The 24,035-nt window shown below is 49.6% G+C and overlaps 1 protein-coding gene and 1 long non-coding RNA gene across 7 annotated transcripts in view; one reads left to right on the forward strand and one right to left on the reverse strand.

The window, feature by feature from the left end:
- Window positions 1-255: 255 nt before the first annotated feature.
- The window catches only part of Mras (muscle RAS oncogene homolog), a 62,731-nt gene continuing 38,951 nt past the window's right edge, over window positions 256-24,035 (reverse strand). For 4 of the 6 annotated variants that reach the window (XM_039080887.1, XM_039080884.1, XM_063264949.1 and 1 more), the window contains 4 exons: window positions 9,368-9,521; window positions 7,674-7,773; window positions 4,527-4,606; window positions 259-3,295 (listed from right to left, as the gene is read on the reverse strand). In XM_039080887.1, coding sequence (XP_038936815.1) covers window positions 3,196-3,295; window positions 4,527-4,606; window positions 7,674-7,773; window positions 9,368-9,521 — 434 coding nt within the window. In that variant the 3' untranslated portion in view covers window positions 259-3,195. Of the gene's footprint in view, window positions 3,296-4,526; window positions 4,607-7,673; window positions 7,774-9,367; window positions 9,522-24,035 lie in introns of all 6 variants that reach the window. The other 2 variants (NM_001388501.2, NM_012981.3) reach the window with 1 other exon arrangement.
- LOC134480219 (uncharacterized) lies at window positions 14,705-16,854 on the forward strand. Its single transcript, XR_010054461.1, has 2 exons — window positions 14,705-15,008; window positions 15,427-16,854. It is a non-coding gene; the product is annotated as an uncharacterized LOC134480219 (long non-coding RNA).

The following is a 24,035-nucleotide window of genomic DNA, read 5'->3' on the forward strand; positions in this document are numbered from 1 at the left end:
GAATCCTTCTGTCTCCTGGATGTCCCACCTCCTATTTCCTGTCAAGGCACAGGCCATCAGATTTATAAATGACAGGTGCCACGTCCATACAGACATAAGATATTCTCTCTCAGGCTCCTGCAGGGAAAGATACCTTCATGACCACCACTAGGCTCCCTCTTTACCTGAGGTTTGACTAAGTCCAGGGCTTAGTTCATGTTTCAGTAAAGAGCTGAAAACTCCTCGCAAAGCCAGGAGTGTTTGAGGAAGAGGAAAGAAGACAGGAACTCTGTTTGTTTATTAATAAGTAGAGATACACAAAGACTTGATAAAAAGTACATAAAAGGCTCAAGCATCAACAAGATATCCAGGCATCATCATTCTTGCTTGCCGCATGACAACGGCCACCTGCTAATACTGTCACACAAAGGGCTCAGTGTTTCAAGTATCTGGCATTCTGGGTAAACCTGACCCAATGTGGAGTCTCCAACCAGGTGGGCTGCTAAAAGAAGAGACCCCTCTGTGGCTCTGGACTTAGTGTGGTGGGTCTGAGGGGCTTTGGGATTAGAGCTGACATGGTCAGTGGGTCATCTCTCCTGGGAGGCAAGACAGGCCGCACTAATCCAATCAGGTACTCCACGTCGAGAGTCATGGGGAGATGGGGAAGTCCTAAAGGAAACATCCAGATGTTCCCCGTGTGGCAAGGTGCTTGAGAAGGAGGGGGTCACAGCATAGCCCTATACTGGGGGAGAGGGGATGGCTAGGGGGAGAAACGAACCTATGAAGAAATGGCAGAGTAATGGAAGAAAATCAGCACACAATAGAAGCCAGGGGTGAGGGGATCGCAGGGGTGCATCGGATGTGATGGGAACACAGGTTTCTGGCTAGAGGGGACCTCGGAATGACAGCTCAATACAGACCCAAAGGATCCTCGGTCCTGTGGTGTCACGGCCAACAGTTTCCCGATGTCCCCTGTCAGCTGGTGATGGGGACTCACTAGGCATACTCTGCCTCCCTGGAAACTCTGTCAGAGGGCTCATTTCTAATTCTGATGTGTCAGCTATGCGTGTCATACACGGGGAGGGGGCGGGATTGTGGGAGATGAAAGCCCTGCTCTAGAGACTGCAGAAGGCGGGATGCCAGCCGGTTTGTCCATCCGCATGTGCAGTCAGTTTAGGACGTGGGCAGTTTGGAATGGATGCCCTGGATGATGGGTCTGAATGCACTGCTGCCTCGGAGAGGGCCGGGGGTGCTGGGAGCCTCCCTTCTGGTTATCTGTGTGACTTGGGGGCTTTGGTCTAGGCAGCTGTTCTGCTTCCGGGGAGAGTCCCCACTCTGCACAGTGGAGGTGCTGGTCCACAGAAGCAGGGGTGTGCCGGGAGCAGGTGGCAGGCAGGACATGGCTTCTCTGGCAGTGGCTGCTGCCCTGAGTGTGGACTATCCTGACCTTTCTTCCAACTGTCCTCTCTCCAGGCTGCAGCTACTGTGGCCCGAGGCTGGAGCAAGCCTGGTCCTTTTAGTGTTGAAAATAATCGTAAGGATTACAGGATCCGAGAAATGGTGTGATACCTCATCTGGCATCCTTTTAAGGAATAGAAATAAAAATCGGGGTGGGTGGCAGTTTGGTAAGTAGGAATTTTGATCTCTAGCTGGCACAAGCGTTGGGTCATCTCCTTCTGCAGCAGAATTTTCCCTTGAATGGGGGCCTTCTGTCCTGATGACCCTGTGTTTGAACAACTTAGGACTTTCTGGGTTGAAAAAGAATCACGAGGCTGGACATCCATTCGGTGCCTGATTTCCTTGGACTTCCTTCCACCTGTTTCTTTCTCCACATTGGCCCAGCCTCTGAGGGGAGCCTCAGTTTTGCAAGGTGAGCTGACAGGTCACTAACTATGCTGCCACCTCCGCTTCTGACCCCCTCACAGGGTGTACTTTGTTCTTGCTGTTCCTCCGTGGGGAATCTTAGCTGGGAAAAGGCAATCTCTACCCCACTAGCAGCACCAGAGAGGGAGGGGTGCATCATGGCGGGAGGTGTCCCTGCTGAAATAAGTGTGTGGGCCATGCCACCGGCTCAGCTTTTCTTCCACTTTGACCAGAGAGCAAAGGAAGTGTGTCCCAAAAGGCAGCCATACCACTCGTGCTAGAAGGCGCTTGCTCATTGGCCGGACCAATAACGGTGATGGTCAGCTGACCCAGGTGGAGATGGCTTCAGTCCTGGGGCTTCCCAGACAGCAGTGCCTTCGGTTCAGAGCTGTCACCTTCGACTCCTTGAACATGTCCCTATGTTTGTGTCAGAGGCACGGCAACACACAGTCTGAGAGCAAACAGGGACACTTTCGAGAAGCCCAAGGTCCTGTCCACATCTGAACACAGAATTTATCCACTGCCCAGAAAGCAGGAAAGCAAATGAGTACTTGTGCAAAACCAGTCAGTGGCCTCTCCACACTCAGGGAGAGAGAATCCCCTCCAGGGGTGAAGCGGGTCCAGCTGGCTCTCACTTCAGTGTGGGCGGGGATGGGGATGTATTGGCGAGGGGGTTTTATTTTCTAATCTCTGACATTTTCAACCACACCAAAGCCCTCAAGGTAAATCCACCCCAGTCTCTGGGGTCTGTTTGCTTCCTGGGTTTGACTCCAGGCTTCTGATAAGAATCCACTCGATTCGGCCGGCCGTCTTTCATCCATCCATGGAGTTTGGCACTGCTAGGAACACTCAGTTAAGAAGACAACAGCCCTGTTCCAGACATTTATCGGAGGTCTGCCAAAGACTTGGGGCTTTGCCAGGCAATGGGCACAGACCTCTTTAATAAAATAATCATTACTCAAATAATTTAAAAATCTACAAAAGACACAAGAGCTCAGACACTGGGGACGGGGTCAGGGAGGAAGCTTGCTCATGGCTTGTCTGGTGCGTTGAATGTGGATAAAAGCACTTCCACAGCAAACCAGCCCTATGGAGTTAAAAGAAACAACAAGCCCACCAAGAGACTGGGAACTGGGCTCAATCAACAACAAGGGTTTGGAAGCTGTCTCCATGTCTCCATGGGAGAAGCAGCAAAGCCAGCCCCTGCCTGCTCCTGCCCCTCCTCCCTCGTTCTCTTCCTGTGCCCAGTCCAGAGCCAAGGGCTGTGGTTAGAAATGGTTCTCAGTGCAGTTAGGCAGTGGGCTGGTCCCAGGGCTGGCAGTTCACGGTTGCTATGCCCAGGGCTTCAGGCTGTCACAAGATGACACACTGTAGTTTGTGAGTGCCGGTGGCCCTGTCCCCTCGCCATTTTGTCTTCTTTTTCTTCTTCTGGTTTTTCTCTGGAACCTGTTGCCTATTGAACAACAATGGAAGCAAAGACAATGTCAGAGTAAGCCTTCTGCTTCCTTTGTACTGTGACTCCCTCTCTGTCCTCTCTGTGACTCCCAGTCTCTGACAGCCCTAGGCTGAAGGACAGCTTGAGAGTGTCACTGTCCTAGCCACACAAGGAGACCAGGCTGGGTGGCATCTCTTAGTTGGAGAAAGCAAAAGCCGAAGAGGAGGGGAAGGGAAAATGAAATCCTCTGCCGTCTGGTGGTGACTACATTTATCCGTAGTAAGCCCACTGGCTTTATAACGGAGTTGGCATTTGTGCCCAGTTCTCTTTTCCATAGTTTAGATAAAATAACTGGCCAACCAGGTACCAACGCTTTTCCATGTTTTCTGCTAACATTTCCTAGACCCAAGGGTTGCTTTTGGTGTTACGGCTCCATGATCAATACACGGCAGCATGGGAAGCCCATCAACAGCCGACACTAACGTGAAGTGAGGGCTGTGCGGGGAAACGAGGGTGAACCCAGGCTGTGGAGGAAGCGTGTGTGGGTGTGTGCAGGGGTGTGCACATGGCAGGGGACCAAGAGGCGGTAAACAAGGGGCACCTTTACAGACCTAGGTCTGAGTCACAGCTGACCTGATTCAACAGCCTGAATCATCATATAAGACAGACATAAGGTGCTTTAACTGTTGTGGATGCTAAAGGTTTAGAAACTGGATTGGATGTGGTGGGGCCAGAGCCAGGACTCAGCTTCCATTATCCAACCGGGAGTGAATACTGTTTTAAAGGAATGAACATCCAAAGTCTGTTCTCAAGGCTGCTGGCACTTGAAGACCCACAGGTCTTGGAAGGCACACACAGTGTCTCTGGAATTTGAGTTCAGGGACCATACTTGGCTATTTTGGGGCCTCTAATATCAAGGGCAGTAGAAAAAGGGGCTTGTTCTTTGCTGTGTTGGATATGTTGAAAGTTTGGGGTTCTAAGGTACTAGGATACCTGATCTCCACTGCATGCCTATAGCCCCACCCCACCCCCAGTCCCCACTTATACCTGGGAGCAGTGTAGAGGTAGGAGGGCAAAGGGCAGAGGGGAACTGTAAGGTCACAGGAAATGGCGAATGAGGCCTGGACACGCCCAGTCTCTCAGGAGTTCTGTTCCTCACGTGTTCCTGCTGTAGTCTGACTTCCCCCTTTCCACCATAGAGGGTGTAGCCAGGGAGGAGCACAACTGTCGCGGAGGGTACAATGCTTACCTAATTACTCTAACTAGGTCATGGAAGGTTTTGTCCACGTTGAGAGGCGGGTCCTTGGCACTGGTTTCTATATATGGGATCTGGAAAGCAAAGCTCAGCTTGGTTAACCTGGCACCTTGACCCACAGGGCCCTCTTCCACCTTTAAATATACGGGTGTAAGCCGGGTGGTGGCTGCTCACACCTTCAACCCAGAACTCGGGAGGCAAGGGTAGGTGGAGCTCTGTGGGTTCGAGGCCAGCCTGGTCTACAGAGCTAGTACCAAGACAGACAGAACTGCACAGAGAAACTGTCCCAAAACCAAAACAAAACTCCAGAGGTTCCAAGGATCTGGCAGAACCCCCAAGGCTCTTCTTGCCTTGTAAGGCTGGAGAGTTTGGCTAATGGCTTCTCTAACTCCCTCTTGTTCTCTGGTCACAGAGAGATACTTAATAGCTCCCTAGAATGGAATCCAAACACTCTTTTTATTCTCAAGAGCAAACTGTTTCGCTGCTCACACTGAGTTCTCTCATTCTTTTGGGGGTGACCTCTGACCTTTTCCCTGGACTCCTCCAGAGTGAACTTCGGTGGGGAAGGCAGGCTGAGGAGGTGTGAGCTAAGAAGGACCCTGGACCTAGGTCACCCTGGTCTCTTACCTCCAGCTCTCCAGCCCAGCCCTGCTCTTGTTTGCTCTAGAAGCCTAGGACCTTGGCCATGTTTACTCAAGGATGATGCTTTGATGATAGTCTCTCCCTGGAACTAGAGCCGCACCGGGAAGCTGTGGTTGACAGGACCCCATGGGCCATGTCCCCAACCAAACCTCAGACCAGCAGGGAGGAACAAAGGCTCAGGGAGGATAACACACAATTCTAGGTCCTGTGATGGGTATCCCAGGAAACTAGGAAGTCCTCCACACACAGGGCTTGGGAGTTCAGGAAAACATGCCCTGGCCTCCTGGATGTGAATGACTTTGCACCTTCCCAAAACTTATTGTTCCTGATCACAAAATTGGTGCCTTTTATTCTAATACATTTAAAGAAGCTAAGTATGGTGGAGAGGGTAAGTCATCTGTTCCTTAAATGCATGGGGAGGGTGGCAGAGCAAGCTTCAGAGCTGACAGTTAGGGAGTTGACGGAGTTAGGGCAGTCAACGTTGCCTAGGGAAGCTTTTCCCAGGACACACAGGGGTCAATATCCATGTTACCACCCTGTGAGGTCAGATGCTAGCAGGTTGCAGGCTTCAAGCAGAGGTCTTACTGTAATGCAGAGACAAAGGCCCCAGGTCAAGCCTTTGACATTTTTATTTGAGCCTCTGCTAACTCTAAAAGGACAGTGCCCTCCACAGTGGAATAACCATTTGGCTCCCCAGTCTCCCATTTCCTACCTTTGCTGAATTAACCAGCAGAGGCAAGCACGATCCTGCTGTGAGGAGACTGAACTCAGAAAGACAGGCCTGCAAGAACTCTACACTGCTGGGTCAACAGAGAATCAGTGTCAGCCTTCTACTTGGCCTCCCACGGGCACCTGTGTGGTAGGTCAGCTTTGGAGCGTCTCGTGAGCTGGGCACCACCCCTGTGCATGGCAGACGTTCCTGATAAGAACCAGGTAGAATCCTACCTATGGCTGGAGACACTGTGCAGCCCGGGATACATGCAGAAGCGAGGTAGGAAACCACGCACAGCCAGATCCCCTTGATAGCCCTCCCTCCTGGGAGTTCAGCCAGCCCCAGCATCTAGGGGTCTGCTATCACAGATGCCTGCGGATCCACCTTTCTTTCTCTTGCCCCATATCCAATCTGTGAGCAAATGCTGTGGGTTCTAAGACATTCAGCCCAAATCTTGCCACCCTCACGTGCTTCTCAGCCTCTCGTGGGGCACTGGGGCAGCCCCTGCGTGACTCTCTGTGCGTCTTCTTTCCCAGCGGACTATTGTCAACATGTCACAGGAGAGAAGCTGCTCATCTACAAGTCACATCTCTCTTAAACCCTCCAGGGGCCATCCTCCTCCGCCTCCATGGGAGCCATAACTGCTTCAGTCACACTGCACTTCTCGGGACTCGCCCGCAGGTACCTGTTCCGCCACCTCAGCTCATTTGCCGACTCGCAAACTCCAACCCTGGGGCTCACAGATAACAATCCTTTGCTAGGATGTTCTTTTCTCAGATACCTGTCTGGCCATTCCTCTGTCTCCTTAAGTCCCTGCTAAGGTGGACCCAACCCACCTGTTAAAAAGGCACTTCCTCTTCCCATCCCCCCCATTTGTTTGTTTCCATAGGACCTGTCACCTCCAGACAAATGGTAATTTACTTTGCTTATTACCTGTCTCCATCACTAAGCACCTAAAGACAGGGAATCATTGCTCTCCAGGACCAAGGATGATGGAATTAATAAAGGAATTAATACAGAAGACAGACAGACAAAACTAGCTCCCAGCATGCCTTTCTCTATGTGTAGTCCACTGGGTAGAGATAGGGCTACCTTGCAGCTGACTTTCCAGCTGGTAGGCAGGACCCAAGGAGACCGGCACACTGTGCCAACATAAGGTTGGGGAGCAGAGACCTGACCCAGCACTGTGGAGAGGGCAAGGACATTACAGTGACCTGAGAAAGCTAAAATGCTTCTGGTAGGGTACAGCTGAAGCAACCTCAGTGCCAATGTCTACCAAGTAGGGATAATGATGGCTGTAAGGGTAGAGGACTTGATATCTATGCTTCCCTAGTACACTCTGGACCTGGAGGGGGCGGGGGCTCCTCAGAGAACACAGCAGGTAGCAGCGACTCAGCATAAGCAGGTGCTAGCTCTCGAGCAGGAAGAGCTGACACCTTCCTATAGCCCATTGCTGGATATGTGCTACCTCAGGCAGGACGGCTCTCAGCCAGGAAAGCCCTGAATACCACAGCTACCAGGTCAATCTGAAGGCAGCTGTTCACACCTCTACCCCAGAGCCTCTCGTGGCTGCAGAGGGTGTTTTCTCTGCTTGTTTCAAATAATATCCCTCAACACGGCACCCTGTGGCCTCCCTGTGGAGTCTCAGTAGGAGGCCTCAGTCCTATTTCCAAAGACCAGCACTGCAGGAGGGATGGCATATGGGCTTTCACACATAGCCCTGAGGCCCAAACACGTAACACGCACGCACGCACGAATGCACGCACGCAGGCACGCACGTCACCTACATTGTATTTGGTCGCCATTTCTTTTCCTTGGTCCCTGGTGATTTTCCTTAGGTGCATCAGGTCCACTTTGTTGGCCACGAGGATCATTGGGAATGACTCCCTGGGAAAGAGGAGAATTCAGATAATAGCGGTGAGATTCGTGAGTCTACACCAGCAGGGGATGCCAACCAGACTGTGAATCAGCCTACTCCCACAGCAATTCCCCAGTGGGCCTCCTCTTGTCCACAGGAGACAGGGGCTCAGGCAGGAGGAGCCTGGGTTCTGTTACAAGGCTAGCCTGGAGGTTGGCCTGAGGCTGTTGCTGTGGGACCTGGCTTCCCAGACTCTCCTCAGCTCTCCAAGGCTCTGATATACAAACCATGCAGGCCTCAGCCAGGATCCATGAAGAGTAGCAGGGACAGGGGCTGGCACGCAGCTGGCACAGCACATAAATGGCAGCAGCAAAATGAGAATGGAGAAGAGAGACCTCCAGAAGTGGGGCATGACGAGGCACGCCCCCGTCAGCACCTTACTTACTGACTTTTGAACTAAACAAAACAGCAGCCCATGGCATTTGGGGTAATGTTGATTATTTTCACATTAAAAAAAAAAAAAAGAAACCTAAAATTCAAAACGTGAAAAATGCTACTTTTTGTTTCTTTGATTAGCGAGTAAATTAAGATTTTCCCACCTCTGGAACACTTAGGGTGTCTCGTTGGAGGGTGTCTGAACTCACATTAATCAGCTGCCGATCACTCTGGGTGTCTGTGTCCCCCTGCCAGGCACCGTTATAAGCCCTTCCTGCTGTGGAATGGCCATCGCCTGGGTTTCTCCATCTTTGCTGGGTTTCAGTCAAAGCTTGCTCTTCTGCATTTACATTTTCGTTTTGCACTGCTTCTTTGACTGGCAGCGTTAGACGGGCTTAAGCCAGACACTAGGCTTTGATTTGTTATAGATTTGATTTGATTATGTCATAGAGTATGAAGAAAAAAAAGCCGTTAACGAGGGACTTGTAAACCTTGTTGCCAAATGCAATTTAATCAATTTCAATGTGTTCCGGAGAGGAAATTCACTTTTCTCTTTGCATATAATGCAATTGGGTTAAATCGGGCCTGGGTGGGAAACAGAGCTGTTAACAATGATTCCTTGATTGAGGGAGTTTATGAAAATGGGAGGGGCTAAGGCCTGGTGCCTTTGGAGCGGCTTAGAGAGCCAGGAAAGAGTCAGGGGAGACCTTAGAGCAGTGGTTCTCGACCTTCCTAATAACCCTTCAGTGCAGTTCCTCATGTTGTGGTGACCCTCCCCCTCCGACCAAAAAATTATTTTGTTGCTACTTTGTAACTGTAATTTTGCTACTGTTGTGAATCACAATGTAAATATCTGATATTCGACCCCCAAAGGGATTGTGACCAACAGGTTGAGAACTGCTGCCTTAGAGGAAATAACAGAGAAATCTGTAGCGGGAGGGAAAGAAAAGGAGAGGGAGGGAAGAAGAGGAGAAAGAAGAGAGGGAGGAGGAGGAGGAGGAGGAAGAAGAGGAGGAGGAGGAGGAGGAAGAGGAGGAGGAAGAGGAGGAGGAGGAAGAGGAGGAGGAGGAGGAAGAGGAGGAGGAGGAGGAAGAGGAGGAGGAGGAGGTGGTGGTGGTGGTGGTGGTGGTGGTGGGAGCTCCCATAAGCCAAGGAGGAGAGTAGGGAGGCCCTGTTTGCTGCCCTCACCTGTCCTTGACACGCAGAATGAGCTGGTGGAAGCGGTCCACGTGCTCGAAGCTGGCCTTGTCGGTGACAGAGTAGACAATGAGGAAGCCATCCCCTGTGCGCATGTATTGCTCCCGCATGGCACTGAACTCCTCCTGCCCAGCTGTGTCCAGAACTGGAGAGGAATGAGATCATTCAGAGACTGCCCCCCGCTCCCATTGAAGTCACTACAGACTATAGAACCCCAAGATACTGCTGCTGTCCCCATTGTGGCTGGCTCAGACCCAGCTGTCCTCACAGGAGGAGTTTCAGCCACCTCATAGCCTGCTTCAGTGTAAGCCTCTTCCTGGCTCATTTCAACCTCCTTGCTCACTGGACGGACCACAGTGCTGTGGCCCAAGGACAAACCTCATGAAGTCAGAGATCAACTTTCCCAAGGCCCTCTGGGAAACCCCAGAGCTGGGTTTGGATTCCGAGGTTTAGCTCTTTCAAACTGAGGTTCTCTGTGGGGTGTGCCTGCCTCTCTGTGCTTCTATTTCCTCCTGCACATGTATGGAAACAGGGCCTCCACCTTGAAGCTCTCAGGTGGGGAGGGCTCCAAAGACACCAGGCCAGTTAGAAGGGCCTCTTTAAGCCTTGTGTGTGTGGACACATGCAGAGCTTGGAGGAGGACGAGCCTTCAGACATCAAGGTCCACATCACAGGATGGAAATGGCAGGAAGAGGCATCTGGGGCAGGAATCAGGTATAGGTAGGAAGGCACTGCAACCCTCAACCATCCTCAAGACTCCCCACTGCACAGACCCCTGACGCCCACTTTTCATTCCCTGACATACAGTGCTCGTGTCTAATTGAGACCTAACCCCAAAAGTACCCATTTTGTATGTGAATAATTAAAGGCACATGCAGCTGGGCAACTTCATCTATTCACTTAGGAGATACTTGAGAGCCTACTGTACGCCAGGCAGGCTGTGGGCCCCTTGGTTGCAGGGTGAAGGAGGCCAAAACTTAGCAACGAAGCCACAGAATGATTGCTATAACCTTACTAGACATAAATACATAGACTAAAGGTTGATCTAGTCAGGTGAAGGTCGGCTGCAGATTTTATTATCGTTCTGAACAGGTCAAGAAGCTACCCCCTCAGTAGGTGACCTTGAGCAATGACTAAGTACAGGAGGAATCACAGCCTCATGATCTGGGGAGCAACATTCCAGCAGGGGGATACCCCGGAACTTCAGAGGTAGAGGTGTGGTCAGTACCTGATGGTCCAAGGTCAGAGTCTATTGCCCTATGCCCTTCCTCCTGCTGAGCATGATAAGGCCCAGTGGAGAATGTGGGCAAAGAAAGATGCCATCCGAAGGACATTGTGCAAAGGCTAGCCCAATGCTGGGGGTCAGAGGGCAAGCTATGAGTGGAAGTGGAGAACTAGTTAGGAGCCTCATGGTAATCTAGGCAAGCCAGTGACTGGACCACGTTGGGAAGAGAAGTGACCAGATGCTGAACACTTTCTAAGACATAGCTGCACTGAGGGTGCTGCTGGGCCCTGAGCTGAGTAACTGAGGAGAAGACAATGAGTCTTGTGGGGCTCAGATTCTCACATGCGCTGATCCTGGCGGACCACATGTAACGAGTCAGATCTCGAGAAGAAAAGAGGTGAGAGATACTCGTGTAGAGTCAGCGGTGGGCAGGGGGCAAGGAAAGTCACAGAGTGAGGAATCTGGGGACCCCCAGATTCTAAGGCGGGCTGGATTCCGTCAGTTCTGCCCCTTCCCCTAAATAAACCCTACCCTACCTGGCAATCCACAAAATGTGTGAAAGTGAAATGATTTCTCACATGATTCATTTCTTCACGAGAAGAGATGAATGCGAGATCAGAAATCATGATACTAACGTACTTGATGTACTCGCAGACTTTGAAGGTTTCTGTTTAAAAAAAGGCAGACATCATTCAAAAGTTAATATAAATCTAGAAATAAGAGCGACTCCTCTGAAGCCAGCGTCCCTGTACCCCCAGCACTTGGGAGGTAAAAGAAGGAACGGGAGTTCAAGGTCATTCTTGGCTACACAGGGATTTCAAGGCCAGCCTGGGGTACAAGAAAAGCCTATCTTCAAAACAGTAATGCCAACACAGAAACCCTCTGTGAAGGGAAATGCTCATGTCTGACATTGCAGGAACCCCCTCATGCTTTCTAGAGGGAACGTAAGTCATTAAAGTGAAAACTAAATCCACAGAAGAGAAACGGCGGCGGCGGTGGGCAAAAGGAAGGGCAAGCATTTGGATGCAGTAAAACTTGTCACTCAATTAGAAGACTGTGGAAGCCAGCAGGCTTGGTGGTCAGGTGTGTCCTCTCCACCACTTATGAGGCTGAGAGAGGAGGATGAGACGTTTATGTTGATCCCTTGCAGGCAACTTACCAGGACCCTATCTCAAAATAAAGGTAAAAAAGGTAAAAAAAAAAAAAAGGGGGGGGAGCGGGGGGGACTTGGATGAAGTTCAGTGGCAGAGAACTTGCCTGACATGTGTGAGGTACCAGGTTTAAACTGCAGCAGGAAACGGTGATGGTTACAGGCTGAATAGACCTAACTAGCACGTTCGACATCTGAAGGGCTCTGAAGTAAGAAATGCCGTCTTTCCAAATATAAAACCCCCTCAAACCTAAAGCAATTATGGTATTTAAAAACCGCTTGTTGAGAAGAGGAGGGGAGCATTAGTTTAAATTTTAAAATTATTCTTATTTTTAATTGTGTGTGTGTGTGTGTGTCTGTCTGTCTGTCTGTCTCTGTGTGTATGTGTGTTGGGGTTTCACTAGAGTACAGTGCCCAGAGGAGCCATAAGTAGACATCAGAAACTCTGGTCTGAAGTTACAGGCTGCCGTGAATCCCTCAGCATGAGCTCTAGGACCCCAACTCAGCTCCCTACAAGAGCAATATTTTCCCTTACCTTCCAGCCATCTCTCCAGCCTCAAACACTCTGGTCTTAATGTGCTGTCCTTATTCTGGTAATGGTTAAAGGGTATTTATCCCCACCTGAAGGCCTCACTTTGTTGGGGAAGAGGCTCCGGGTCCTGATTATATCCTGATACTGATAGAAAAATACAAGTTGACACACTCTTATGTCTGTGCCGTAACTTTCCGAAGAACAGAGATAAAGTCTCAAGCTTCCTAGTCAATAGAAGAGAGAGAGGCAGAGACTCTCTCTCTCTCTCTCTCTCTCTCTCTCTCTCTCTCTCTCTCCCTCCCTCCCTCTCTCTCTCTCTCCCCCCAGACACACACACACACACACACACACACACACATGTAAAAAGGAGACTATCTGAAAATTTTTAAGAAGGGGTGGGGGGACAAGAGAGGATCATGGGAGTAATTGTATATGTGCATGAAGATGTCATGACAAAGTCTGTTATTTTGTGCAATGTATGCTATTAACACTTAAATAATTATAGAAAATTATGAATGATCAAAACACATACAGCCTGATATACCAGTAACAACAGCATATAAAACTGAAGACACAAATGGCTGAGAGTTACCCTTGGCCCGAGGGGACATGCAGCCGGAGGAGGTGGCAGCCTCTGCTTTGACTCACGTGCCTGGAAACACCTGAGACAGACCCGACCCCATGCCCTGCCACCCAGCCTTCCTGGGGCAGCTGAAGGTCCCCAACTTACACTCTCAGGAAAGCAGCTCTGCCTGCTTCCCTCCCTGGCTCATGAAGGTGGGAGGCCTCTGCATAAGTAAGAAGCCTTCATCACTGTGGGGGAGAGGTGTTCTGCCAGCATGTGGTGGTGCAGGCAGCACTGGGAGGCAGAGAGAGTCTTCAGATGGAAAACACCAGAACAGCAGGGTCATGTGGAGGCTGCTCTGAGCTCTAATCCCACATGCTAACACTGCACAAGTCTCGGGTGGGCGGACAGCCAGCATGGAAGGGTGCCAGACTGGGTCTTTGATGCATCTGTCAAGACTGACTCCTCCCTTCCTTCTTCCCCTTTTCCTTTCTCTTTTTCCCTTTCTCCTCTCTTCTTCCTGTTCTTTATCTAGATATGGGTCTGGCCGCCTAGACCCAGGCTGGTGTCCACATTCCAAACACATGCTGAAGCTATGGCCTCCAGGCCTATCCCTCCTCTCTGGTTTGTTCCAGCCACCCTTGCTCAGAGGCAGACCTATGAAGAGGTCTCCCTCAAGGACCTGTGCCTTGTAACCTGGCTCAGCCCTACACTTCACAACTTCACAGTGAGTGGCAGAGATCAGGAGTCAGGCACTGTTCTCTCTCTCTCTCTCTCTCTCTCTCTCTCTCTCTCTCTCTCTCTCTCTCTGTGTGTGTGTGTGTGTGTGTGTGTGTGTGTGTGTACACATGGGTGATGCCCTCCCCTGAGGCCCTGGAGTCATGAGACTGGGTGAGCTGGCCCTGTCTCTAGTGACTGCACCACTTGGGAGAGCTGGCCCTGCTCCTGTCCTGGGCAGCACAGTGGAGCTGGTCCTAATGGCGGCGAAGGCACAGGTGAGCCAGTGTGAGGGTGTGAGAGCAAGAGAGCTGATCCTGCTTCCTGATGACGGCAGCAATGATGGGTGAGCAAATCCGGGCAGGGCTCCACGTGGTAGTGTGAATAAGGGAGAGGGGGCAGGCTGACCAGCTCATCTACCACCTAGGCCCAGACCCAGGGCTCCGAGTTGGCCCACCCCAAAATCTCTATCATCTCTGAATGGTTGGGACTCAGGAAAGGCCAGTCCTGCTGACTCAAAGCTGCAGGATCTTCATGACGCAGGGTAACAACAGGATAATCGGGAGGAGTCCCAGTGAGGATTCAATATTGATGATGTCACAGAAGCCAGAGACCTCACTCGAACCAGACCAATGACTCATTGCAATGAGCACCTGCAAGTGAAGATGCGTGGCCAGAGGGATAAACTGTGGGACACACTGTGACACACTACAGATGATGACACACTTGACGACACACTACAATGAGATGTTTTCTGTGCTGTGTGTGTGTGTGTGTGTGTGTGTGTGTGTGTGTGTGTGTGTGTACGCACGTGTGCATGCGTGAGTGCTATTTGGGGGGGACTGCAAAAGCAAAGGGTGGATTTGAAGGGATAGGGAGATGAGCAGGACTAGGGTGTATGATGTGGAACTCACAAAGAATCAATAAAAAGTTAGCATATAGATATAGATATATAGATTTCTAGAGATGATATATCCCCAAGGACCGCATCTAAAGTTTGTTCTTTCTGTAATCCAGGCCTACTATGGGGAGGGAGGACAATCAAGCCTATTTTCCAGGCAAGTTAGGTGGGAAAGCCTGTGTCTCCACAGCTATAATCCATCCGCATCAAGCCACAGCACCTCGCAGAGCATACATACACAGCGACAGGCTTGCTCCTTCCTGTCAGCACTGCGCTCCCTCTCTAGGTCAGGTGTATAATAGGTCAAGGTTGGGTGCCAGGAATCATGGCTGGGTGCACCAACCACTCACTGTCCCTAAAGAGGAACTGCTTTTCTTTTCAGCTGCAAAGCCCTGGCAGGCTGTGAAAGCCAGGCCACCGTGGACCGTCTCCAGGGAAGGAGCCAAATTTTTACAGAGCCTCCAGCTGGCTTCCTGGCCACGAGGAAGGATTCCCTCTGGCAAGGACACCAGCTTTCTCAACATGATGGCCAAAGGACAACAGTAAGTAATATTCCACAGCTACTAGCCCCAGGGATACCTGTTCATGATGCTATACTATTCCAACTGTGAGGAGACTATGGGGTAGGTGTGTATGAGGCCTGAGATCCCCTGGGTTGGTGTACAAATTGTAGGCGTGAGCGCCCCCATTCTGGGAACTCCATGACTTTGCAGAGTTCTTAGACGAGCTAGGGACACTCGTCCTCTGATGCTGCTCTCAGGGATGGGGATGTTATGACTTGAATATAAAACACACTGAAGGCTCGGCTCCCAGCTGGTCGCTCTATTTTGGGAGGTGGTGAAAACTTCAGGCAGTAGGGCCTAGGTAGAGAAAGTAGGTCACTGGGGACAGGCGCTTGAAGGGACTCTTGCCTCAGGTCCCTTTCTCCCCGCCTTTCTCTCCCTCCTTGCTTCCTGACAGACAGGGAGGAGGAGAAGGTGCAGAGGTCAGCAAAGGCCTCAGTGGCATGACCAGGATCCAGGAGCATCACGAGAACACAACAGAGCCCTGGCAGCTGGGAAGAGTGGAGACACACCACGCCGGTCCGCAACCTGGATTCCGTCTCAGGGCCACTCTGGGAGGCCAGTCAATTACAGTGAGGAAACTAAGCCTGCTGAGCCCGGGAAACTTCAGGCTGGTGTGCCAATGAGCCATGGAGGAGGTTTTGAACTCACCTTTGCATCTTGTTCCTGATGCCTTCCTGTCTCTGAGCTTGTCCAAATCTTCACAGCAGACGGGTAGTAAAGGGAGGGTAAGGACAGATGCCTTGGCTGTGGAGGGCTTAAGGCTGCTCTCCCAACACCCACTCCCAAATGGCTTCACCACCCTCTCCCCAGACTCTACAACTGTGGGCAGACATGTAGACCTGGGAAGAGAAGGTGTGTGGCTGTGCCTAGTGGAGTCCTGAGCGCCTAAGGATTCTAAACACAGTCGCCTCCATCTAGTCCCCTGTCGCCATTTTCTCCTTTGTTCTCACCTCCATTCTTATCTTAGAAACAAGGATAAGTTTCACAGTCTCCCTCCCCTCCCAGAACAGCTCACCAAGTGGGCCCCTCATACACTGTGGGAGGGACACAATGTTAAACACGTGACCCCTAGCAGTACACCCAGGAGAACCGAAAACTTTAAATCCACAGAGAAACAAGAAGCTGGGTGTTCCAGCAACACTTTCCACCCAAGAGCAGACAGAGTGTCATGCCAGTGCCGTCCAAGGGGAGACAGTCCCAGGAACTAATGGAAGAGTGAACAGAGCCTGTGTATCTGTGCACCAGAATGTCAGCCATACCCGAAAGAGATGAATCTGAATGCCTTCTGCAACTCAAAGAACCTTCCAAGCACCTAAACTATGCACGAGGCTCATGCCATATAATTCCATGCATACGAGACGTGAGAGCAGGTAACCACACAAGGGCAGAGAGTAGAGTTTGGGGCCTGGGGGAGGGAGGATGAGGTGTAGCTGCTCAAGTATGAATGTCTGGGGGATACAAAAACATCCAGGAATTAATGGCCGTAATCTTAGTGATTATTAATTTGTGAATTGATTGGTGATTTATAAGTGCACAACTTTGATAGGCATGGTGGTTTGGATAGGTATGGCCCCCGTAGACTCATCTGTTGAATGGGTTGGCATGGGGGGAGGGTAGCACTTTTCAGAGGGGTGTCGCTGTGGAGTCGAGCTTTGAGGTCTCCTATGCTCGAGTGTGGTACGCAGTCTCCTTCTGCTGTCTGCGAATCAAGATGGAGGATTTAGGCTCCTCAAGCAACATGTCTGCCTGTATGCTGCTGTGCTTCCAACCCCTGAAACTAAACCCCTGAGACTGTAAGCCCAATTAAAGTTTTCCCTTATAAGAATTACCATGGTCTTGGTGTCTTTTTCACGGCAATGAAACCCTAGTTAAGGCAATAAGCATGCTAAAAATTGCAATTGTGCATGTGGACTCTATGTTTTTCTTCCTTCCCTTTTTCTTTTCTTTTTTTCCCCATCATCACCATCGTCGTCGTCGTCGTCGTCGTCATCATCATCATCATCATCATCATCATCATCATTTCAAGACAGGGTTTTTCTATGTGGTCCTGTTGTCCGGGAACTCACTCTGTAGCCTAGGCTGCCCTCAGACTCACATAGATCCGGTGCCTCTGCCTCCCGAGTGCTGTGGCTAAGATGTGCACCAGCCCTACCCGGCTGACATCTTAATGAAAACTTACATGAGAAAAGAAAATCAGCCTCCCTCCCCTTCTCTGAAACCCACGCTCCACCCCTCCTCTCCTGGTGGTAGATATCGGTCTACGGTTCTAAGTCCATCGCTTCCTCTAGAAACACCTTGATTCTGCTCTTGATATGAAAGGCAGTCCATATATGATAAGCCCCTCGATTCCCAGTTCCACTCCATAATTTTCTTCTCTTTCCCCATCCCACGCCATTCTCTATCTCTGGAACCTTCTCCTTCTTGTTTCCTCCCCCATAGTCCTCGGCTACCACCTCATTGTACCCCAGTTTTATTCCTCTACACACGGACCAAAGCAAACCTGAACCAGTCAGATCACATGCCTCCCTTATTGAAACCGTCAGTCCCATCTCGTCATCTCCTCACCTCACCTGCCTGTCCCCTTTTATTATCTGTGCAGAGCACCTGTGTTTACCTCAAGGCGAGCTCATCTTACCCGTTAGCTCTCTACATGCTACCTAACCTGGCGGAGCTGCCAAGGACTCGAAGGAACAATCTTTGCGAGACCTGGTGGCCAGCAAAGAAACCTGGTCAATAGCCTTCTGCTAGCATAGCGCGGAGTCAGATACCAGCAAGAAAGGATTTAGGAGCTGGCCCGAGTGAGGAGAGCTTTCTACCTGCAAAGCCTGCCCCAGGCCACTGGAAGCATTCCTGCAGGAATGGCTCACATGGTCAGGAGAACAGGTCAGGCACAGACCTGTAAGGCTGGATTCAACACTTGAGGTCAGTGACCATACTTACTCCCACAGGGGAAGGGGGAAATCCCCCCAAATCACTGTCTTTAGGAAAGAGTACAGAGAGTAGAGGACATGGTGAGTCTACTCCATTCTTGCTTGGAGGCACTTGATGTGCCCCCTGTATTGCTGGCCGCGGGGTGGCCAAATGGGTCAAAGCCCCAGTCCAGAAAAATCTCTCAATATGCTCTCTAGTTCCTTCCTGCCCTTCCCATGTCCTCCTCTCTTTCTGCTCTCCACAAAGAATGTGGACTCAAATGTTCAGGGAAAAGCCAGGTCCAGGCCCCCCAAAGAAGACAAGAGCACTTGTGTCTAGCTTTGGTCAGAGGCCAGGGTGGAAATGTCCTGGTTTCCGAGGGTGCCAGGGGACACATGGCCAGGCTTTTGCTCTTCACAAAGAACGAGCCCTTGCTAAGGAGAGAGGCACAGCGAGGTTATGAGCCTGGGACCAAGAGCTCCTGGGCAGGAAGGCTCTGGAGAATGGCTCTTTGATGTTTTGTGGCAATGGATGTTCCAAAGGCTGGCAGGCAGAGTGAGCCTGGAGTCAGATGGGGAGGGGAGGCCCAGAAACACTTGCTTCTCCTGTGAGTGGACAGAGGTGTATGCCAACTGCTGTTCTGCATGCTTAAAGCTTGTGTCAAAGCAGAAGTCAACATGAGAAGATGGAGAACAGACTTGGTGGGGTCTGGAGGCTGAGGCCTGGCTCGGCCATTAGTCACACAGGTGTGGTTCCAGGTTCAGGTCACTTCTCCATCGCACTGGGTTGAAGGAAGAGGCTGATCTGATGAGCTAGCAGCCTTCAGGCTCTAGCCCAGCAGAATCAACAGGGACACAACATTGCTAAGACAAAGGACTGAACAGAGGAGCCCAAAGAGATACAGGCCACATTTATAGTGGTGCTTTTCATAGCAGTGTTTTTCATAGCGGTCACAAGAGGGGAAGGCACAGGCGTCTATCATTAGAGGACGTGGCATCGGATAGTGATATACAATGTAGTGTGGTATTATCCACCTCGTAAAGGGAAGGGAAGTCAATGCTAAGTAGAAGAAGCCAGCTATGACAGGACAAGTATACATCCTCATAGATGCTCAGCACATGTATTAGGCATGTAGTGTTCCCAAGACAGCAAGGAGAATGCCATGATTGGGTAAAACAGGAAGTGTGTATGTAGATAGCTAAGCAGGTGTCAGTGCGAGGAGGGTGAAAAAGTTCTGGAAATGGGTGGTAATACACTGAATAATATATCCAAGGTTATACACTGAACAGCACATACAACTACATTTCAGTGTAGTTCCAATAGTAGATTTTATGGTATAGATATATAGATATAGACAGATATAGGTGTGTGTATGCATACATATGTGTATATACATATATGTGTGTATATATATATATATATTTGAGTATACACATACACACACACAACACACACCTCACAACAGAAAACCTCAAACATACAATTCCAAGACTCTGCTAAGCTTCCTGATTCAGAACTGGAATGAAGTGAGAGCCACACAGGTACAAGCCAGGGTAAGGAAGGGTCCAAGAGACCAGGAGAGAATCCAGACAGCCAGGAGGAAGCACTGAAGAGCATCCACAGTCAGTGGGTGGACAGACTGTATAGAAACGTTCACAGCTCCAACCATGGGCTGTGAAATGAGGGTCTTGAGCCCTATGGGAAAGAAGTCAAAGGCATCTTGATCCCAGGGGCTACACAGAGAGGGATGAAGTGGCCTTCTGCCTCCACCCTCCAGGTTCTGGAGGACATTGCTTCTGTAGCTCCTTGAAATAAAACAAGAAACAGGTTTGTAATATGGCAAGAACCCTGAGAACCTCCTGCGAGTGGAACCTCAGAGGCATTCTCCTGGTGAGCCTGCACACATGACCACAGACAGGGGAGAAGAGCACAGGAAGACAGGCCAGGGGTGGGATGGGACCCCGACAATCCAGCTGTGTGACTTCTCCCTAGAGCCACCAGAATTGGCTGTCACATCGGAGACGATTCTCATGCCCAACCGATTATGCAGTATGTGTGGGGGTCTCTGGGTGTCTGAGCCAGTGTTAGCTGTCACAAAACCAATGTATTGGTTGGTTTCACCAGCACTGACCAAGTACCTGAGAAAACCAGCTCAAGGGAGGAAGGATTTACTCTGAGATTTTTAGTTCACATTCTGTTGGTCACGGGACTGTGCTGAGGCCATGGTGATAAATGTGGAGGGTAAAGCTGTTTGTTTCATGGTGGACAGGAAGCAAAGAGCAAGGGAGGGACTGGAGACTGGATAGAACTTTCAAAGACACACCTCCAGTGACTGCTTCCTCCAAGAAGCTCCCACCTCCACAAAGATTGCCACTATCTAGTGACCAAGCATTCAACACAGGAGCCTGTGGGAGCCAGACATTCCATATACAAATGGTAACATTGTCAACCTTATTTTCATCTCCAACAGGGGTCACCATGACAGCATGTGTAAGAGGTAAGGAATGCATTCATGGGTTTTCTAGCAGTAACGGTTGATGACATCATCACTATCACGATGACCCCACCCCATGACATCATCACTATCACGATGACCCCACCCCCATGACATCATCACTATCACGATGACCCCACCCCCACCACGACCGTCACTGCCGTCATTGCTTAGTGCCATGTTACCATGCTTTTACCCTTCCTCGGTCTAGGACAAGAAAAAAGCAAAATCCAGAGCACTTTGAGATTGGTGGGGTACAGGGCGACTGAAGGCATCTACCCCCAGATTTAGCACATCCCCAGATGGTACCCAGCAGAGAAGCAAGACTCCAGAGCACTTCCACTTAGGAAGAGCATAGGTCCTCCAAGGTTTGCAAACCTCCCTGAAAGAGACTGACCCCAGAAAGGGTCAGTGATGTTCAGGCCTAAATATAACAGGCGTTTGATTAAGGTTCTCTGTTGAGGTTTGATCTGTTGCTGTGTATTGTAGTGCTAAATACTGGCCCTGGTTGCCTCAGGGATGCAAAAATCAACACGCAAACCAAGTGATGTTATGTGACCTTACTCCTTAATTTAAAACTATTGGTTGATTAAAGATGCCTACAGCCTATAGATGGGCAGGAGAGAGGTAGGTAGGTGGAGTTTCAGTTCCAGGGCTTGGGATCTGAGGCAGAGACCAGCAGAGGAGAAGAAGCGGGTGGAGAGGAGACGATGCCATGGGGTAAGAATCTTGAAAACATGGCCACGAGGCCCAGCCAATTGAAGTCAAGAGCTGCCCAGGTAGAACGTGGCAAGTTATAACTCTAGTGTATTAGAGGCTTGTAATAAACATAGACGTTTTGTGTCTTCTATCTGGGAACTGTATGATCAGGGAAGGGTAGAAACCCCCTGGTTGATATTTATTATTATTACAGCATTTTCTATGTATGGGGGATGCTTTTAAAAAGCCGTACTCAGCTGAAATGTTTTCAGCCTTGTTTAAAGTAGGAGAATTTATGTTGTAGAGTGTGCTAGTCTGGGCATCTAGTATCTATTCTTAGGGAAGGCCTAGGTGGGCAATGCCATATGCTAAGTGTGTTGGCTAGTTTTATATCAACATGACACAAGCTAGAGAGGAGGGAGGCTCAAACTGAGAAAAACGCCTCCATAGGATTGGCTCTGGGTATGCCTGGAGGGCACTTTCTACATTAGTGATTGATTAAGGAGCACCAAGCCTATCATGGGAGGGGCCACCATCCCTGGGCTGGTGGTCCTGGGTTCTATGAGGAAGCAGACTGAGCAAGTATGGGAAGCAAGCCAGTGAGCAGCGCCCCTCCATGGCCTGTGCACCAGCTCCTGCCTCCAGGTTCCTGCCCTAACTGACTCTTCCTATCCTGACTTCCTTCAGTGGTGGGCTGTGATGTGGAAGTGTAAGCCAAATGAACCTTTCCTTCCCAACTTGGCTTTGGTTATAGTGTTTTATCACATAAAAACCCGATCCCATTAAAACAGAGAAAACTTAAGACACTAAGTCAGGTCTGGTCTCACGGATCTGAGCTTCTGAAGTAATCCTATGACCGGGCTTAGCCTGTCTCTGCTGTGAAGAAATGTTATCACAACATCTAAAAGGCACTCTGGAAAACACTGGTTTCTCCCTGAGAAGCAAATGTTCAAAGTTACTTAGAAAAACATTAAAGAAGCTTACATGGCAATAAAAAGAAATAACGTTGACTGAGCCACAACTTGTACCAGGAGGTGTTCTCTCCATGTATTATGCAACATTTCTCTGAATGTTTTCTGTGGAACACAGCCCAAAACGAAGTGCCAAAAAAATGGTTCTTTTGGGGGAATCCTAACAATATACTCTACTAATGTGCTCCTAATATACACTTTATGGGAAAGGGTTTTTATAAGAACTGCAGTTAGGAAACTTATTTCCCTGTATTTAACTTAGCCTGTCCTAAAGTGTAGTATATATTCCAGTAGATGGTGCCTGCAATTATCTTAGAAAGTGCGAGCCGGGTAAGACAGTGCAAGGCTTTCGTCCAGCACTCTGGAATCAAAGGCAAGCAGGTCTCTGTGAGTTCAAGATCACCTAGGTCTCCATAGAGAGTTCTAGGCTAGCCAAAGCTACATAGTGAGACCTCATATATTAAGGAGGAGGAAGGAGAGGAGGAAGAGAAGGAGGAGGAGAGGAAGAAGAAGAAAGGAAGGAAGGAAGCAACAACAAAGAACGTGCATAAATGTAAATTTTTAATAGTTACATTGTATTCTTTATTAAGAATTAGGAAAACAATTAGGAGAATAATGTAACTAATCTACTGAGCCTGTTACTGCTTTATACATGGTCAGTGTTTGATAATTCATCTACTTATTAAAGAGTATTTAGTGATAGAAGTAACAGGGGTGGGTCGATACTAGTGTAGCTGTCTTGGTCATAGAAGACCTTACAAATAGTGACATTTAAGAGGCTATGACTGTTTCGATCCCCAGCCCCGAAAAAAAGAACCAAAAAAAAAAAAAAAAAAAAAGAGGCTATGACTGTAGCTCAGTTGGGAAAGTTCTTGTCTACCGTGCCAGAAGGCCTATAGGCGTACTATCCTAGAACTCAGGAGGCAGAGGCAGTAGGGTCAGAAACTTAAGTTCAACTTCAGCTACACAGTGGGTTCAAAGCCAGCATGCCACACAAGACCTGCCTTTAAAGAGAGAGAGAGACAAAATCTTAAAGGATTATTTCTTCAGGAAGAACATGCTAGAAGAGAGAAGAGCACATGCAAATTTCCGAGTAGGGACCCATCTGGCTACCTGTGACCCAGTGAAACTGTTTGCAGACAAGGTCCCAAAGGCTGATGTGCTTTCCGTGAGACGAGTTTCATACCATAGCATGTATGGAGTGCCCAGCTCAAGGTCCTCACGGTTTCAAGGTGCAGCGTAGGGAGCACAAAGTCAGGAATGATAAAAGCCATTTTAATATGACTAAAGGGCCATTTGTCAGGTGCATAAATCAGTCCTAAATCAGGCAAAAGCCCAGTAGAAAATAAGGAAACTTGCAATTACAGCCTGACACATGCAACACGCCCCTCTCAATAACTGCCAGTTAAGTATTCAGAAAACGAGTGAAGATGCAGAAGATCAACAACGTTATCCACCGGTGTGGGAAGCACTCACAGAGCATCCCATCCAGTGACAGCAGACTCTGGGAAGGTCTATGAAGACAGCCTCAATAAAGGCTTCAAATAATGTACTGTATGTTCCCTGACACGCTGGAACACAGAGACTTTTGGACAATTCCCAAACACTTGAAAACTAAATAAGATACTTCTAGATAACCTAGGGGTCAGAGAGGAAATCTAAAGAGAAACTAGAATTTGAACTGACTAGAACGAAAACACGAGCCACGCACACGCTTTTAACCCACCCAGCACTCAGAAGGCAGAGGCGGGAAGATCTTTAGGAATTGAAGGCCAGCCTGGTTTACCAGTGAGTTCCAGGGCAGACAGAGGTCTATACAGTGAGAGACTACCTCGGGGACTGGGGGCGGTGGGGGGGTGGGGGGTGAGGAAGGAAGGAAGGAAGGAAGGAAGGAAGGAAGGAAGGAAGGAAACATAGCTAGCATGCTAC

This window comes from Rattus norvegicus, chromosome 8 (genome assembly GCF_036323735.1).
Source record: "Rattus norvegicus strain BN/NHsdMcwi chromosome 8, GRCr8, whole genome shotgun sequence".
In the NCBI taxonomy this organism is placed as follows: domain Eukaryota; kingdom Metazoa; phylum Chordata; class Mammalia; order Rodentia; family Muridae; genus Rattus; species Rattus norvegicus.